Below are 16,700 nucleotides of genomic sequence, written 5' to 3'. Positions count from 1 at the left end.
GGCAGTAATGCCTTTTCATGACGTCCATATCGGTAATGTCCTAGACTATTAGCTCTTCTGGTAAATGTTTTTGTTAATTGGATTCTTATTACTCTGGTTCTCCCACAACACACTAAAAAGGATGTTGGTTATTAGAATTCTTTATCTATAATATTTTTTTCTAGCCATTTGTTTTCATCCCATGTTTTGAATCTTGAAAAGATTGTGTTAACGTGGTCACCTCTTTTTTCTTCTCACTTTTAGCTGACTGAGACGCAGTCAGAGAGCAGCTACTATAGCCCCCAGAAGGTGAAGTCCAGAGAAGTCCTGTGCCTGGAGCAGGAAGGAATGACCATCGAAGTAAGATCTCTACATTCAACATCCCACCCCCCACCCTTTTTTTTTTTTTATTATTGTCTAGGGCAGGCCGGAGGCTGCAGACTATGTTTTCACCCCTGTCCGTCCGTCCATCCGTGTGTGTGTGTGTGTGTCTGCTAATCTCCGGCGCCGTTGGACCCATTTGCGTGGAACTTTGCAAGCACACTCCCAGTAGGCCAAGAAAAAACCTCCATCCCAGATTTTTCAAATTGGCCTCATGGTGGCGCTGTAAAAGCCCACTTCACATTTTGGCCTGTAACTCTTGAACCATAGGACGTACAATCAAAATATTATTTCCCTGGATTCCGCAACTCTGCATATAGGCCCTGGCCATTTTTGCCAGACTAGATTTTCCACCGTTTTGAGATTTCTTCAAAACACACTTTTTGCTGCTACTACTACAGATTTTGTCCAAACCTCACACATCGGTACACATTGTATCTTGGGTCATGTGATCCAGATTGCACTTAGATTTTTCAGATTCCATTCCAACTGGCTGTGACTGCCTTCCAAAGTTTGCAGGCTTTTTTGTTTTTGTTTTGTTTCATGTTCTCCCAATTTAGTCATTATGCCAATTCCCAATTCCCTCATGTAGGCCCTGTCACTGCTGACCCTTACCGTCTTGGGGAGGGTTTAGACAACCATAATGTGTTTCGCCTGACAGTGAGGAAATGAGAAGAAACCATTGCTTTCAGACTTTCTGACACTAACTGACTGATGCTAGTGACATGCATGCACCCATTACAGTTCCCATGTCGGTCATTACAATTAATGACTAAGATATCAAAATAATTTCTCTGATAGTTCAACTGTCCGTCCCGTCTTATGATCCGTCATGATTTCATTATTCAGTGTTTGGATGGGACTCTGTGGTCCTGAGTTTGTCTTTGATAAGATAAGAGTAGATCCTTGCCTAAGTACTGTAAGTTCATAAATCTTCCCTAGGTCACTAATCTCTGGGCTGGGTTAACACTTTGGAATCTAGAAGCCGAATCAGGCCAAGTCTGATCATTTCCGCCTTTGCCTCTCGGCGTAGAAAATATTTTTATACCTTACTCTCTGATTACCTGGTTGGAATAGGGAAAGGGGTTTTCTGCTCCTAAGCTTTCTACCAGATGTGAGAATTCTGAGAGATTTCCAATTCCAATTTCTGTAATTTATGCTTTTGCTGGAAGAGGGGAGAGAGGAGTCTGAACAGGGACCAAAAAGTGAAAGCGGTGAAAGGCGAGGGGATGGCTAGTAAAACAGGGAAAACTAGGCCTTGTAATTATTGTGTGGTGAAACGTAAAGTTTTATAGGATTGCTCTCTGTTGTCTTGCCGGGTGAGGCGAAGGCTACGGTGAGTTAAGGCAAACCACACCTAGCTGGTGGTTACAGGCCTCTTGCACTGCTACCCACATGCACCATGTGTGCACGTGTACACACACACACACACACACACACACACACACACACACACACACACACACACACACACACACACACACACACACACACACACACACACACACACACACACACACACACACACACACACACATCCAATACTCTGAGAGAAAAAATGAAAGTGGCAGCCATGTGACCCCTGCTACTTTTCATCACAATGAAATGAGGCCATAATGTGACCAACACCGCAAACCAACACAACCCCAAACTGGTCATGGTTGAGAGGCGTGTGTGTGATAAGTCAACAATATATTGGGTCTTAAATCTTCATTAATTTCACATTCCGTGTTTTACTGCCACGTAAAAAGGTAATCCAGTCAAATTATTTTTTGTGAATTATTGCTGCATTATAGTTTTATTAGGCTCGTATTGACTGTACCAAGGAATATTACGCTCTGGGTGTTCTCTTTGGAGAGGAAAGGCTTCTGTGCTTTTGGCACTTTTGCTTCAGTAGAACATTTTTGATCAGATTTTTACCATAATGAATGTCTACACCACCTCACATCATCACTTCATCTCAGGTTCTATTTTCTTTAATTGTTAAGCCAAGTGTAATAATGCTCATCTTAATAAATTAATGTGCTTTCCATATTATTAAATGTATGAGACCTTTCATCGGTGAGGGGGGGAAAGACTCCAAGAACAATTTCCAGTTTCCACCTTGTCCTTTGCCGAGAAGTGTGTCTGTAAAACCCAGTATATGTGGTTTTAAAGGTCTCTCTCTCCCTCTCTCTCTGTCTCTCTCCTCCTTGTCCTCTTTCATCCAGGTGCTGATGATGGGAGAGCCTTTCTTTGACTGTCAGATTGGCTTTGTGGGCTGCCGGGCACTCTGCCTGAAAGGCATCATGGGAGTCCGGGACTTTGAGGAAAACATGAACCGATGTGAAGAGGTAAAGACAGACTAAAAACCTCAAGGAACACTCATGAGGGAAGAAGGAAGATTAAAAGACCCAGAAAAGAGATCACTTTCACCTAAATCTTCCCTCCTGCGGCCTCTAAAGCTCCCAACCACTCTCAGAGAGAGGCGGAGATGCGGTCTGCTTTGTTTATGGAGGAGTGTGATCCAAATGCCATTTGCAATTCACCGTAATGTTCACAGTGTTAGCCACACACACATGATTGAAATCGCTGTGTCGAAAGCAGTCTCGCCATCCTCTCATATACAGCAAAGCCCTCTAGGCTCATAGAAGGATTTTCGCCCACGTTTGTATAATGTAATGCAATACCATACAGTTAATATACATTTGATTATGTTTGCATATACGTATGAATTGTAGTATCGGGCTAATAAATTAGAGGCTGTGCATTATAGCATATATATATATAGCATATATATATAGCACTCAACATAACGTGATGTCATGTTTTTTTTGTTCATTCTTTTCTTTTTTTAATTTAAATTTAGAGTAGCCAATTATTTTTTACCCCCTTTTTCTCCCCAATTTGGTTGTTATGCCAATTAATTCCTCCCCATACACATTTCTGTGTTGTCACTGCTGTTGTATCCAACTGACTCACCTGCCAGTGAGGAGCCCCCACCGGTAGGACGTAGTAGGGCCTTCGTCCTACTCCTCCCGCCCAACACTCCCTGCTGACAGGTGCCGCCCCAGCCCATCGGAGTACGTGCAATATCATCCTCCCCGTCCCCGGGTTCCCTCCCCCGAACACTGGCCAATTTTGTTCGCATAAACGCCCGTCAAGGCCGGATGCACCACTGTGGATTCTAACCCACAACCTCCTTGGTGGTGGGCAGTTTTTTTTTTTCTTTTTTCTAATCAACAGAACTGTTGGTATATTTATCCTATTTAGTATCTCATATAAAATATTTTTAATATATATTTTTTTCATATTTTTTTAATTTCTCTTCCCCCTCTGTCCTTTTCTCTCTCTTTGTTTTCTATCTCTTCCTTCTGCTCTGCCTCTCTGTTTGTCTCCCAGGATGCAGTGTTTTTCAGCTGTGGAGAGAGTCTGAGCAGTAAAGGGATGACCTATCTCACCAATTCCCTGTTTGACTACCGCAGTCCAGAGAACAACGGAGTCAGAGCGGAGTTCATCCTGGATGCTACCAACCACAAGGTCACTATTACTACACAGAATAAAATAAACAATGTGCTCAAGTCTCAACGGGTGCAGACTCAAAGATATGCAGATACAAACAATAGTTAGCACTCAGTTGCTGAAATGTCTTAAGCCTTAAATATTCGTATATCACAGTCCTTCACAAATTCAAGTATGAACAGTTTAACCCAAGTTTCTATCATATTTTTATCCAGATATCTATCCCACCGTGCTGAAATGGGACTATACGACTTCAGCTGTTTTCAGTTTAATTTGTCAGTCTATTTTTAGAGCTTGGAACATGTTCCTCTCAACAGCATCCAATCAATCAAAATGAGCATAAAAGTGCTTCCCATCTTATCAGTGCTCCTCGTCTGGACACCTGTTCACACAGAGGCAACAGCTAGCAGCCAAGCCACTGCTCTGACTGATTACTGCAAGATTGATAGACAGGGGACATATTGAAGGGATAAAAGGAATGGCGTTTCCCTTAATGGAACAAATGAGTACATTCATTATCCTGATGTTAACCACATCAACCCTAGTGTCCCTATATTGGGGAATTTAAAAATAAAACCGCACCTACAAGCTCACAACTTGTACTTGTCGCGATGCATTGTGAGCTTGTAGATCAGCTATTTTTGAATAGGGGAAGTATACAATAAGGCTTGATTGGTTAATAAAGAACTGCATCATTACTCTAGTTATTTTCTATATGCAATCTCACAAAATCTCTTGCACCTACAGTACTTTAGACCAAAGATTTGCGACGAGACAAATTGAAACTTGTAACCACCAACAGAATCCAAATAACTGGTTTGCGACATTCTAAAATTTCAAGGCAACGAGCGGAGATTGTTTACCATTTCCATAGCACATTGACCATTATATTAGGCTGTATAAGTAAGTAAGTAGCCTTGGAAACCCACGTTATTGTACAATAAGTCAATATGCAATGCCATGTGGCCCATAGAGCAGGAGCCTATCTCCTGTTTCTGTTGTGTGAGGCGGCTTGGTGTACAAGTACGTCCCCCAGCCATGATGTACAAGTACACCCCCTGAACAAGACACTAGTATGTCGCCAGGACTTAGTCCCAATCGAACCCTTGATACTGAGTACCAAGCACGGAGGCATTGGGTCCCATATTTATATACTCTTTGGAATGACCCGGCCAGGGGATTGAACCCAGACCTCGTGCTCTCAGGGCGGACACACTAATACACTCTCCGTTTTCTCTCTCCGACACTCTCTCTTAAAAAGAAAAGGGAAAGAATGGCCTGCACATCACTAGACTGTGTGTGCATTTGTTTACGTGTATATTTGCCTATACAGAGAGAGGAAGGGGAGACATGAACCAGAATAGAGAGAGAGGGCCCACAACCTTTCCTTTCTATTTGTTTAATTACATAAAGTTTTTCTTGAACATAATATCTGTGTGTGAGAGAGAGGGTAAAACTGTTTTGTCTCGTTGCAAATCTTTGGTCTGAACAAGGCTTTAGGGTTTATGCTATGAGTACAACCACTGATTATCTGACTGCATTATTCAAAAACTCTGCAACCTATTTTCCAACAATATCTTAGCTCTAAAATCCTCTGAAACTGAATCTGATGCTTACTGGGAAGTTGTTTTTTGCTGAACTCCTATAGCAGTCCAGAGTCAGTCAAACATATTTAGCTGCTAAGCTGTTAGGATCAGAGGGGTCTTGCTGCCTATCTGTAATAGCTAGACAATCACCCCATACCAGATTCTTATAGCTACTACAGAAAGACCTTATGCAAATGCATAATTGATTAATTAATATAATTAATAATGCTCTATTGTTCCCTAAATTAACAAAATGTCCAAAGAATTTCATTCCTGGCCTGAAGTCACAATCAATAAGGTACATGGCATTTCAGTAACTCTGCTGTCTTTCTGCTGTTTCTGGTGGCAGCAGAGGAATGTCTCCAGTATCTATACATAGTAGTGTTAAAGCCATTATCACTGATAAGCCTAGATGGGCCTCTTCATCAGCCGTCGCAGCTCTAGCGTTGACTTTGCTGGGGCATTATTCATGACCCTCAGTGAAGCAACTGTTTGGACGCCCATCCATCCATCACATTATTTATCCATGGAAGTTTAAGGAGTCACAGGTGTTTGTGTTCATTCATTAGCGCTCTTGAAACTAGCCTGTGGCTTTGATCCAAAAGCATGCCAAGTGCCATTAGAGGTCCACTAATAAATATTACTCATTAACCCGCCCTTTCTGATAAGGCTCTATTGAAATGCCTATACAAAGACTTAGTGGAGAGGCACAAGGAGTGGTTGATCTCTCTCTCCTCTTGTTGTCAGTGGTTTGCTGCGCAATAGAAGCATTATTACCTACCGGAGGGGAATAGGCTGGTGATAACCTTTGAATACTCTCCAGGGATGGGTCATTTTTTATTTGTCTCTCGGGGATGGAAAAATGACAGTTATGTCATTAGCCACTTTCAACCTGGTGTCCCTGTTTTGGGAATGTCATTATAGGCACACATATTCCGAATGTTTCTAGAATTTTTTTAAACAATTAGAAAATAGCAGGGGGCTACAAGCTCTGCTAGATGGTCTATTTTCACTATTCGGAGTAAAAACACGTATATAGGGTTTAAGTGGTTAAAGTAAAGGGTCTCTCAAATAGTTCTTCACTGAAAAACTGTCTGGGGCTTGTCTAATTACCAAGTAGTTTAGAATACATCTAGAAAATGTGGAATGTAATATTAGCTTCCATGGCAGGTAATAGTAGCGTAACCCGGCATAATTTAGCTTGCTGGAATATTTAGTGAATGAAGCCTAATTATTATGAAACATCTGATCTGCACTAGTCCCACCTGGGAGAGCCTGTCTCCTTCAAACTCCATCCACAATAACAAAGCTCCTGCCTCTGCCTTGTAAAAGGTTCAAAATATTCTAGCTGATAACACTACGTAAGGTCTTACTTAGCAAGTGATCTCCTCTGTAAAACACACCTCTTTGGCTCTGATTTGACCCCTCTCGTAGCCGCTGTGACCCCAGGCATTGCCTCTCTTAAAGGCCATCGCCTTGTTTGCTGCCCTGCAGCCATGTTTACCTGGCCATGCTTTTGTTTGACAGGAGACCTACACAGAGATAGCAGGCATGCAGCGTTTTGGTGCCTTCTACATGGATTACCTCTACACAATGGAGAACAGCAGCGGCAAAGGTATTGTCCAATTCATTCCTCCTCACAGGGCTTGTTTGCTCACCTCGCCACCTTATCTGTCATGTTCTCTTTTTCCTCTCTCATGTTCTTTCTATTTCTACCTATCTGTCTTCTTCTTCTCTCCTTTTCTCTCTCGCCATCTTGTTCTGTCCCTCCCTCCCTCTCTCCACTCTCCTCTGTCAAACAAGCCCCCTGGAGACTAAAAGAAAGTTTGTCTTGTTTGAGACGCAACCACCTGGTCCTTGACCCCCCGTGTCCTTGCTCTCACCCCAAACTTACCTGCAGGGCAGCTGTCAGGACTGTTTAGTCTGCACTGACACATATTTGAGTTTCTTTTCTCTGTGTTGCTTGTTGATACACTGTTTCCCCTCTGTCTCTCTACCTGTAAGCGCTTGAGAAAGTGAATAGTCCTCCTCTCGGCTAATTAGGTGTCACTCTTCCTGGGAGAAGCCTTTAGACGGGCAGGATTCCTCATTCCTGGGCCGCGGCACTCAAGTATGTTTATTCAAGTCTGAAAGATCTGAAGTTCCCATTAAGAGATCAAGAGTACCCCCTTCAATTTGACTTAGTTGAAATGTTGTATTTGGCCCACGAATGTCTCGGCGCTTTAAGGCCTGATTGTTGAGTGTTTTATTTCAAAGCTGCTAGAGAGCTGCTGTCTGTCTTTAAGTGTGACGGTGGCGGTGAGAAAAGACAATCCCTCAATTGACATTCTCAAGTGCAGAATCAAAGAAACAAAAGTCCCTTCCACTGTGAGCACTTAATTTGAAAAACAGTCACATCGACTCCTGATGAAGTGCAACCCCTTACCGAGCCTTGTGGAAAAGTATGATAGTACTGTAAAAGTCCTGTATGGGCCCCATGTCAAAATAGGTCAAGTAAATATATAGCCAGGTGATAATGGCTTCCTGTGGACTAGTTTGTTGTCTTAAATTACTGCTACCCATTCTCCTTCATCAGCTGGCCTTACATACATTAGTGGTTATTGTCTGAAACAAGTCTAATGGAGCCTTTACTCGTCATCAGCCATTGTTGTCACTCTGGCATTCTGGCTACGATGTACATTTTTGTGACCTAGAGAACTAAGGTATGATGAATATTATAAGATCTCATCTCTCTCTCTCTCTCTTTCTCTCTCTCTCTCTCTCTCTCTCTCTTTCTCTCTCTCTCTAACTCTCTCTCTCTCGTTGTCTGTCTGTCTCTCTCTCTCTCTCTCTCTGTCTCTCTCTGTGTGTCTGTCTCTCTCTCATTCTTGCCCTTCTCTTTCTCTTCCTCTCTTTATCTCTCATTCTAACTAGGCTATTGTTTCCTCCCGCTGTCAGTTCCAGATAATAATCTAAATTAAAAAAAACATTGATACTGTCGTCCTCAGCTGTCAAACTCATTTCTGACAGCAGGATAAGTGTCAGTCCCCTTCTCCCGTGGGATGTCTAGGGTTACACTTGCCAATCGGAATGCGCCTCAACTGTCAAAGTATGTTCTGCTCCTTCGTGGACGGGACTAGATCCAGTGTCAGGCAAACAAATTAGTCTCCGTTGCCACAGGACGAACATAAACTCTGAGTCAACGGAAACACTAACCCAGCCCCGGTTCACACTTGCACACCCTCACGTTGACTTCACGTAAGAGTCATGCCGCAGATGAGATTTATACTCTTCGTTGAGAAATGGAGATGCTTAGAATTCATCTAAAACCCGGCTAATTTCAACCCCATTTCAATCCACTGACTACTCTTAACTGCAGCCATATGGTTGATATTAGGCCGTAATCCGTCTCGGCCCAATCGTGGTAGAAATAGGAAAGGGAAGTGACATTGCCCTGTGCTTTTTTTTTGTTAAATCTCTATAAATGAATGGGAATTTGAGCTTCCCCATCCTTTCAAAGAAAAAAGGAGAGAGAACTTAACCGCCTGGTCCTTCTGAACGGCAAGAATGTTCAGCCCGGCATTGGAATGTATGTAATGGGAATAAAGCAAGTTTTGTGACCCTTTGTCCTTCTGCTTCCCTCCCTCCTCTCCGCCATTCATCCCCCCTTACTTTTTTATTTTTAATTTCTCCCGTTTTTATTGCCGGGGAGCCTTGGCTTTACAGCCGACCTCTGGAATAAGAGGGCTGCGACGAATGAAGCGGGGACAGCTGTGGGAGAGAAGTGGACATTTGGAATATTCATCATTACGGGCGGGTCGTGGCCATGTGAGCTGCTCCATGCTGCTCTGTCACACGATTGTCTATCAGGAGTTTTCTTTTTTGTGCCATTGGAATAATTCAACAGAGAGGATCACACTTGTAGTAGTATAAGCCCGCAAATGCTTCTTTCCCTTCTTTTTTCTTCTTTTTGATTGCCGACAGCCTCTCAAGTCGCTAATATCAGATCAGAGAACCGAGTGATATTCTGGCTCGTGAAAGTGTAAAACTGTTAAATAGAGAGAGAGACTGGGCGTGCTCTTGAGAGTTTTGAAAAAGGGCCACCAGTGTGACTTGAGAAAAGAACAGATTCCCAATAATGGATCCAAAAGAAAAAAGTGTGACGAATTTCTCCTCTTGGAAAGGGAGGTTGTGTGTCTCTGTGTGCATATAACGTGTCTGTACGCACAATTTTGTCTGTGCCGTGTGTGGTCTTTTGGTATAGTGCATACATGTGTGTGTTTCTCAGTGTGTGTAGGCTCTCAGGACTTCTCTGTGGTGAATAAGGAGGAGTCCGTGCCCCTGGTTCAGGAGACCTCCATTAAGAGGCTGGTGGTTGGACCTCTGGATGTCAGGCTACAGGCCAGTGCCGTCCACCGCATCCTTAAGATGGTCACCTGTGCCATGGACCACGAGTATGAGCCTTACTGCAAACCCCAGACAGGTCAGACACAATACTCACTCATAATAATCTATAGGTATTCTGGACTGGATTATGTTTCTCTGTTTAACGATAATTTTATTCCAGAGTAGATGTCTAAGGACCTTTTTACATCTGTAGGTGTTTATGAGCAACTAGGTAGCACACTTTTCCCCCAATTTTTTTTTTTTTTAACTTTATTTTACTACTCTATTCTAATCTGTCAATGCAAGTCAATGCTATTGTATTCTGTTATTGCACACTGCACCTAATGTCATGCCCAGAGGATATGAAACGATTCACACAATGCCTCACACTTTTCTGCATGCTCACCACATTGTTATTTCCTTGCACAACCCCATCTTTCAACACAGAGCTGTACATGAAAGCAGTGACCCGTCGGACCACACTAGGGAGGTTAAGCCAAACACCTTTTGTTAGCGGTCGGGCCCGTGCAGCTATTGATGAGCTCATCCCGGGGATGTTGTGAAAGCTGTATGCTGGAATGCGTGCATGTGTAATATCTGTAGCAATAAGTCTAATTTTTGCGAAACCATAACATCCGTAGGTTTTGCTTGTTTCAGCATCTGTGATAGATAATAGATGATGGGGGTAATTACTGGAGAGCTTTTGACTAAAGCAAGTCAGGTCGGCGCGTTCTTCCTGTTTCTATATGAGTCTGCTCTCTCTAGGGGCATAACTGGAGAAAGGTCAGTATAGTCGACACTGCAGGGGGGAGTTGGGAAATTGAGAAGAGATGATAAGAGGTAAAAAGATAAGAAGAGGCACATTTTTCAGTGTGGTAGGTGTTCTAGAGGGTGTGATAAAGTCACAGAGAGGAGTTAGTATCATTCATTATTTATTAAGTGGGAATGCAGGGATACAGATGACCCATAGTTTAGAAAAACATTGTCTGATACCGAAATGCTTACAACAATACTTAGATATAGATGAATATGAAGAATGATATTTTTGTGTGTAATATGTAAGGGATATACACACTGGTATAAGTAATAGTTGGTTGATACCAATGGTTTCTACAAATGTTACTTTTAAGTACCGGTATGTGCTCTGTTCTGATCTGTTTTATTTAATATATACCTTTTGTGTGATTGTAATTCCTTAATTGGTTTTCCAAGGCTGCCCCCCCCCAAAAACAACAACAACAACAAAATTCTAAATAAATCATTTCAGTGTCACTGTAAAGTGAAAGGGACAAAGATGATCTTGGTGTTTTGGGGGAAACCCTTCCCAAGTCTTGTCTGGTCTGTAAGTGATTTGGGTGACAGCTGCTATTCTGTTTCAGCCTTGGCTTCAAGGATTCTCTCAATAGAGAGTGTGTATGTCTGCCATGAGAGGAGCAGGGATCAGGAGGTCAAAGACATGACTATCTTTCTAGTGCTGCTCTGCTGTGCCCTACTCCTCCTCTTCATCCACCCACTCGCCAAGAGCTCAGGAAGAATGACTTTCCTCCCCAAAACGAGCGGTGGAAAGGCAGCCAAATTGGCTGACGACTCTGAGTTTTATAAGATCTTGCCCTATTTAGAGAAGGAGGTTCCAACTAGCAAATTACTTACAGCATGCTTGGTTGTTTTTTCTTCTTTGGTATGTTGCTCAAGAACAATATAAGAAAAAAAAAGCAACTGGAATTTCACAGTTGGATCTGTTAAATGGAACAGGAAAACACAGGGCGTTTTTGGACCGAAGTTGCTGTGTGTGTGTGAGAGTGTGTTTGCGTGCGTGCACACACACACATGTGCATGCACGTGTGTGTGTGTGTGTGTGTGTGTGTGTGTGTGTGTGTGTGTGTGTGTGTGTGTGTGTGTTTGCTCGTTTTGTATGCCTATGCACACGCCTAGCCTATTTCATGCGAGCTGCAAACGTTTGGGTCCGCTGAGTGCGAGTGTTGACTGAGGATATATGGTCGATCCCTGGCATGTGATTGGATTGGACACGGCAGTGCCAGAGGAACCTGATGCAGGCTGCGGCGCCGGGCCAAAGAACTAAGAGGCACTCAGATCAGGTTCTGAGCCCACCTCGGAGCTGGGAACTTAGTCCAGCAGAACCTTTGCTGACCTGAGAAGGAGCCTGGGTCCTGGGCCTGCATCCAAGATCTTTCAGTAACTGAGGTCTGGGTTTTGGTCCACCTCAGGCGTGTTTTCATGGTTTAGCAGAGCTCTGGTCACTCCTCACTGATTAGTGCTGACCTCCTCCACATTGACTCTTACTTAACATCTGCACTTCTGTTTGCTCATTGGTTGATTGATTGTTTGCGCATTGATGGAAACATTTGCTATGATTTTTACATGATAGGCGATACCAACGTACCAGCAGCCAGTCACTGCAAATGAATTACTAATGAATATGCCAAAACTGTGACACACTGTGATACGCTGTCAGAATCTGAATTGTTGTTTACAGGTGTAAAAAACGAAACAAAAAAACCCATAGGTAAGTCCACATATGGTAAAGTCCACATAGGAAAATGGTCTGCATAGGGAACAAATCCAGCATAAGGAAACGCTAAATGTCTTAAAACAAAGTGATCCAGTGTGGCAGGCCAGCCTGGTGACAGGCAGAGTTCAGGGCAGGCCTTGTTCAATAGTCGCCGTGTGGAAACTGTTCTGAAATCTGATGATGCAGGGGCCCACTCCGAACTTCTTCAGGCGACAGAATCAGTATAGAGCCTTTTCCCTCACATGCGTGGTGTGTGTGCCCCACTTGAACTCCTCCTCGATATGTGCGCAGAGGAACTTGAGATCCCTGACCCTTTCAACTGCAACACCATCGATGATAATACAGTAGGGCTGTGCTCTATCCTCGGCTTCCTGGAGTCCACCATCAGCTCCTGGTCTTGTTGACGTTGAGGGAGTAAAGGAGAGGGCTCAACGCGCATCCCTGAGGGGCACTTGTGTTGAGGGTCAGATGTGATGTTGCCCATTCTCACCACCTGGCGGCTGTTCATCAGGAAGTCTAATATCCAGTCGCACATGCTGCTCGAGGTCTCTGATCTTTATGTCAAGTCTAGCTGGGACTATGGTGTTGAATGCCGAGCTGTTGTCCTTAAGCTTCTTATCATCCATGTGCAAGAGGACGGTGTGAAGAGCCATGGCAGTTGCATTGTCGGTGGATCTGTTTTGATGGTATGCAAATTGCCACAGGTCCAGTGAGGCAGGTAGCGTGGAGCTGTAGATGTAATCTCTCACCAGTCGCTCAAAGCATTTTACTGAACGATGTTATTACAATGTGATGGAAAAGCTTTGTTATTGTCTTAAAGTGCCAGTTCAGTGGATGGGACTCTGTACAAGTCAGATGGCAGTACTTTATTACTGAATATTTTCCCCATGAAATCAATCTTTAACCACTCAACTCCAGATGTTCTTCACCTCTCCCTCACTCTTCACTCCTCCAGTTTACTTCGGATAACATGGTGTAGGATACATGCTTGGCTTGATAGCATTTTAATTGCAAATTGTTTGTATTTTAGAAGTGGTTGAGGAGAGCCGAGGTCCAGCCACTCCTGAGGAGATATCTAGCCTGGAGGAATTCATCCCAACCAGACTCACCTGTGTCACTCTGCTCAAGGTCTGCGTCACAGTCTCCATGGCAGAATTCAACCTGCTGCATGCACTCATGCCTGTTATCATGGGACAGAAGGTAATGTCCTCTGCACCTTTAAAATACACGTTTGCTCAATTTGTAAAATAAATAAATACATTTAAAAAAACGTCCTCATATGAGTTAGGATGATAGGAAATATAGGCAGGTAAAAATACTGCATCACTTCATCATTAATTATCACTTTTCTTTTCCTTCCTCGCCTCATCTTTCCCAGAATGCTTCATTTCTTTTTGCTAATGTTATTGTTTTCCATTATTCCTACCTCCCAGGCTCCGTCAGGGCCGGTCAGTGTGCCGGCGTTCCAGCCTGTGCGCCCGCTGCCAGCCCTGCAGTTCCAGGTGGAGAGAGTGAACTTGGAGCACTCTGTGCCTATGTACGCTCAGGAGCTGGTCTGCACAGTTAGCAGTCTGAGCCAGCCCTCTGATAACCTGCTGCACCACTGCTACGCACATTGCTACCTCAAGGTCAGTGGAAGATGCTATCCACCTTGTATTATGCTGTTCCACTTTGTAGTGAAATGTTCTTACTATCCTCTGCAAAGTGATGTCTGTGGTGAGGAATACGGTCTGGTCTGTTGGTGTGGTTCACACCCCTCATTAAGGATGCCGGTACAGAAAGCAAGAGAGAAGACGGTTCCTTCTACTCCATGTCTTTTTCGGATTATCTCTGTTTCAAGAATTAACCACATAACCATAGCATTCTTATTCTGGCCATGACATTAGAGCCGAGCATACAGGGAAAATAGGCGAATATTCGCTCATAACTCTAGATCGGCTATTTCGATGAAGAGATTACACCTGTGGGAGCCCGGTCAACAAAGTGTATAGGGTTTAAGTGGTTAATGAACAAACATAGACAAATATACATAGGATAAGGTTATATTTGAAATTTCACTGGAGGATACGCCCCTTGAGATGCAGCATCTCGTTTTCGAGGGGGTCCTCAGATTCACTTATCTCTTTAGTTATTTTTCTTTATATCCATATAATGGCCGTCTTTATACTGTAGTCTAAGTGCCCCTTTAGTTGAGACACACATAATACTCCTCTACCAGTTCGCATGGCCACTCCTGAGGTCAGCAGGTCAGCTGCATGGCCACACTTGCAACCCAGGTCTGGAATTGCCCTATAATGACCCTTTTAATGACCCTGTTCATCTGGCCATAAACTACCCAGAAGTCTGTTTCTACGAGAGCACTGGTCAAGCGCTGGTCTGAGTTTATGGATTTCACCTAGTACCTACGGTACTGTATTACAGTACAGTATACAGTACAGTACAGTATACAGTACAGATTCTTTTTAATTCGTGAAAATGTATGTAAATCTTTGAATATATATATATTTTTAAGCAAACATTTGTAAAATATTTTGTTACAGGGACCTCCAGAAGCAAAGATTTGAGTTACAAATGTTCACTTAAAAACATATATATATATTTTAAGATTAGCACAAATTTTCTTGATTTTTCAAAAATAGCAGATCTACAAGGTCATAGCGTGGCACTCGGTTAAAGAAACAAAATAACATATAGGCACTTTTAGCTCCAGCCTATACTTTTTCGGTCAGAAAAAATTGCTTATGACTACTAGTATAGATGATGATCGAAATAAACTAAACTTATTATAACATTCTTCTGTCAGATTGTCCTGCACCAGAATTAGTGACTGTTTTTTTTTTGTAACTTGTTGCATACCTGTGTGTGTGTGTGTGTGTGTGTGTGTGTGTGTGTGTGTGTGTGTGTGTGTGTGTGTGTGTGTGTGTGTGTGTGTGTGTGTGTGTGCGTGCGTGCGTGCGTGCGTGCGTGCGTGCGTGCGTGCGTGCGTGCGTGGGTGGGTGGGTGGGTGGGTGGGTGGGTGTATACAGTAGAGACCATAGCAAGATTTTCACCCTGATTGGATTTGATTGAGGATTAGTTTTGAATGGCAATGACATCAATGCTTTTCATACTTATTACTTATATGTAGTATTGACTACAGTACATAAAACTTAGATTAAGATTATTGTTTCAAAATACCATTGCCACATAGACTGCCTGCCGCTCGTCTTTTAATCCACTCTAAAGGCTGATTTATAGTTGAAATACGGGTTTCAAAATATCTGTTGTAATGCACCCAGAGCTGTTAAAGGAGGCCGTGGCCAGTAGTGTTCCTCCAACATTTAGGTGAGAAACAGATACTCTATCCTGGTATGATGTGGGGTGGCCTGGTCAGGTCTGGTATGGCTTGGATGTGTTTTTCTAAGGCCAGGATGTTTGCCAGGTACACTGGCAGTCCTTATCACAGGGTCAGCACAGGGTTAACGGTCAACCAATGGGTGGCCAAAGACCACTCCATCCAATCAGCATCCACATCCGCCAAGGTTCTAACTCTACTTCTGAATTCTGGCAGTGGGATCATGGTGGGGTGGAGGTCATTCTGGTCGCAATTCACTCCATTTAGGAAGTGATTTGAAATGGGGATAAGCAAAGGCTTATCTCGGTGTCTGTTTTACTGACACTGGCTGTCAGAGATAGGGTGCCTGTCTGGAGAAAATGTCTTGCTGGTTCTAGGGTTGCAGAGAGAGACGCTACAGTTTAGTCTCCCATAATGCAGTTATTCTGCAATCTACATCCATCCAGCTCTTCTTTTTTTTCTAAATGTACCAAATTTTAAGTGGATGGGCTCTGAGAACAAAAAATGTTCTTGGAATATTATGCTTGCTCAAAGGTGAACATAATTGGCTCGAAGGTGAACATAATTTTGGTTGCAGATGGTATTAAACAAGTGAAAAACATAAAACACTTGTTAAAGTGGGGCTACCAGGTATGTTGTATAGAATTATTAATTATACCCACATGCCAGTTGTCTTATTATAAACCAATTATCTTTTTAGCCTTGTCTAATATTTGGCCTGTCTGCTCTGAGCCATCTGTACATTCTAGTGGCTTAATAGGCCTTCACGTACAGCAATTGAATGAATCCTACTCTGTGCTTATAGCAGCTGCATGTGGGACAGTTGCTGTTGTCACAGCTGGGCCCAGCCATCATCCAATACCACCGATATTAAACAGGACTTCATCCACCATGTCCAGTATTAACAGTATGTAAACAGAGAGGTTACAGTACCGTATGTGTCCAGCAGCATGGATAATGAGACTGTGATTAAGAGACATGTGGGCAGTAAGAGACACCATGTTTAGATCAGCAGGCCTATAAA

At 43.1% G+C, this 16,700-nt stretch overlaps 1 protein-coding gene across 4 annotated transcripts in view; it reads left to right on the top strand.

Annotated features, from left to right (window-relative positions):
- vps13b (vacuolar protein sorting 13 homolog B) overlaps positions 1–16,700 on the top strand; it is a 443,292-nt gene that overhangs the window by 59,208 nt on the left and 367,384 nt on the right. For all 4 annotated transcript variants that reach the window (XM_084052011.1, XM_084052012.1, XM_084052010.1 and 1 more), the window contains exons 9-15: positions 244–339; positions 2,571–2,693; positions 3,742–3,879; positions 6,975–7,062; positions 9,715–9,909; positions 13,373–13,542; positions 13,776–13,970. In XM_084052011.1, coding sequence (XP_083908137.1) covers positions 244–339; positions 2,571–2,693; positions 3,742–3,879; positions 6,975–7,062; positions 9,715–9,909; positions 13,373–13,542; positions 13,776–13,970 — 1,005 coding nt within the window. The remainder of the gene's footprint in view (positions 1–243; positions 340–2,570; positions 2,694–3,741; positions 3,880–6,974; positions 7,063–9,714; positions 9,910–13,372; positions 13,543–13,775; positions 13,971–16,700) is intronic.

The sequence above is a fragment of the Gymnoscopelus microlampas genome (genome assembly GCF_963454915.1).
Source record: "Gymnoscopelus microlampas genome assembly, chromosome: 3".
NCBI lineage: Eukaryota > Metazoa > Chordata > Actinopteri > Myctophiformes > Myctophidae > Gymnoscopelus > Gymnoscopelus microlampas.
The sequence above is the reverse complement of the archived record's forward strand: the minus strand, read 5'-3'. Positions and strand labels throughout refer to the sequence as shown.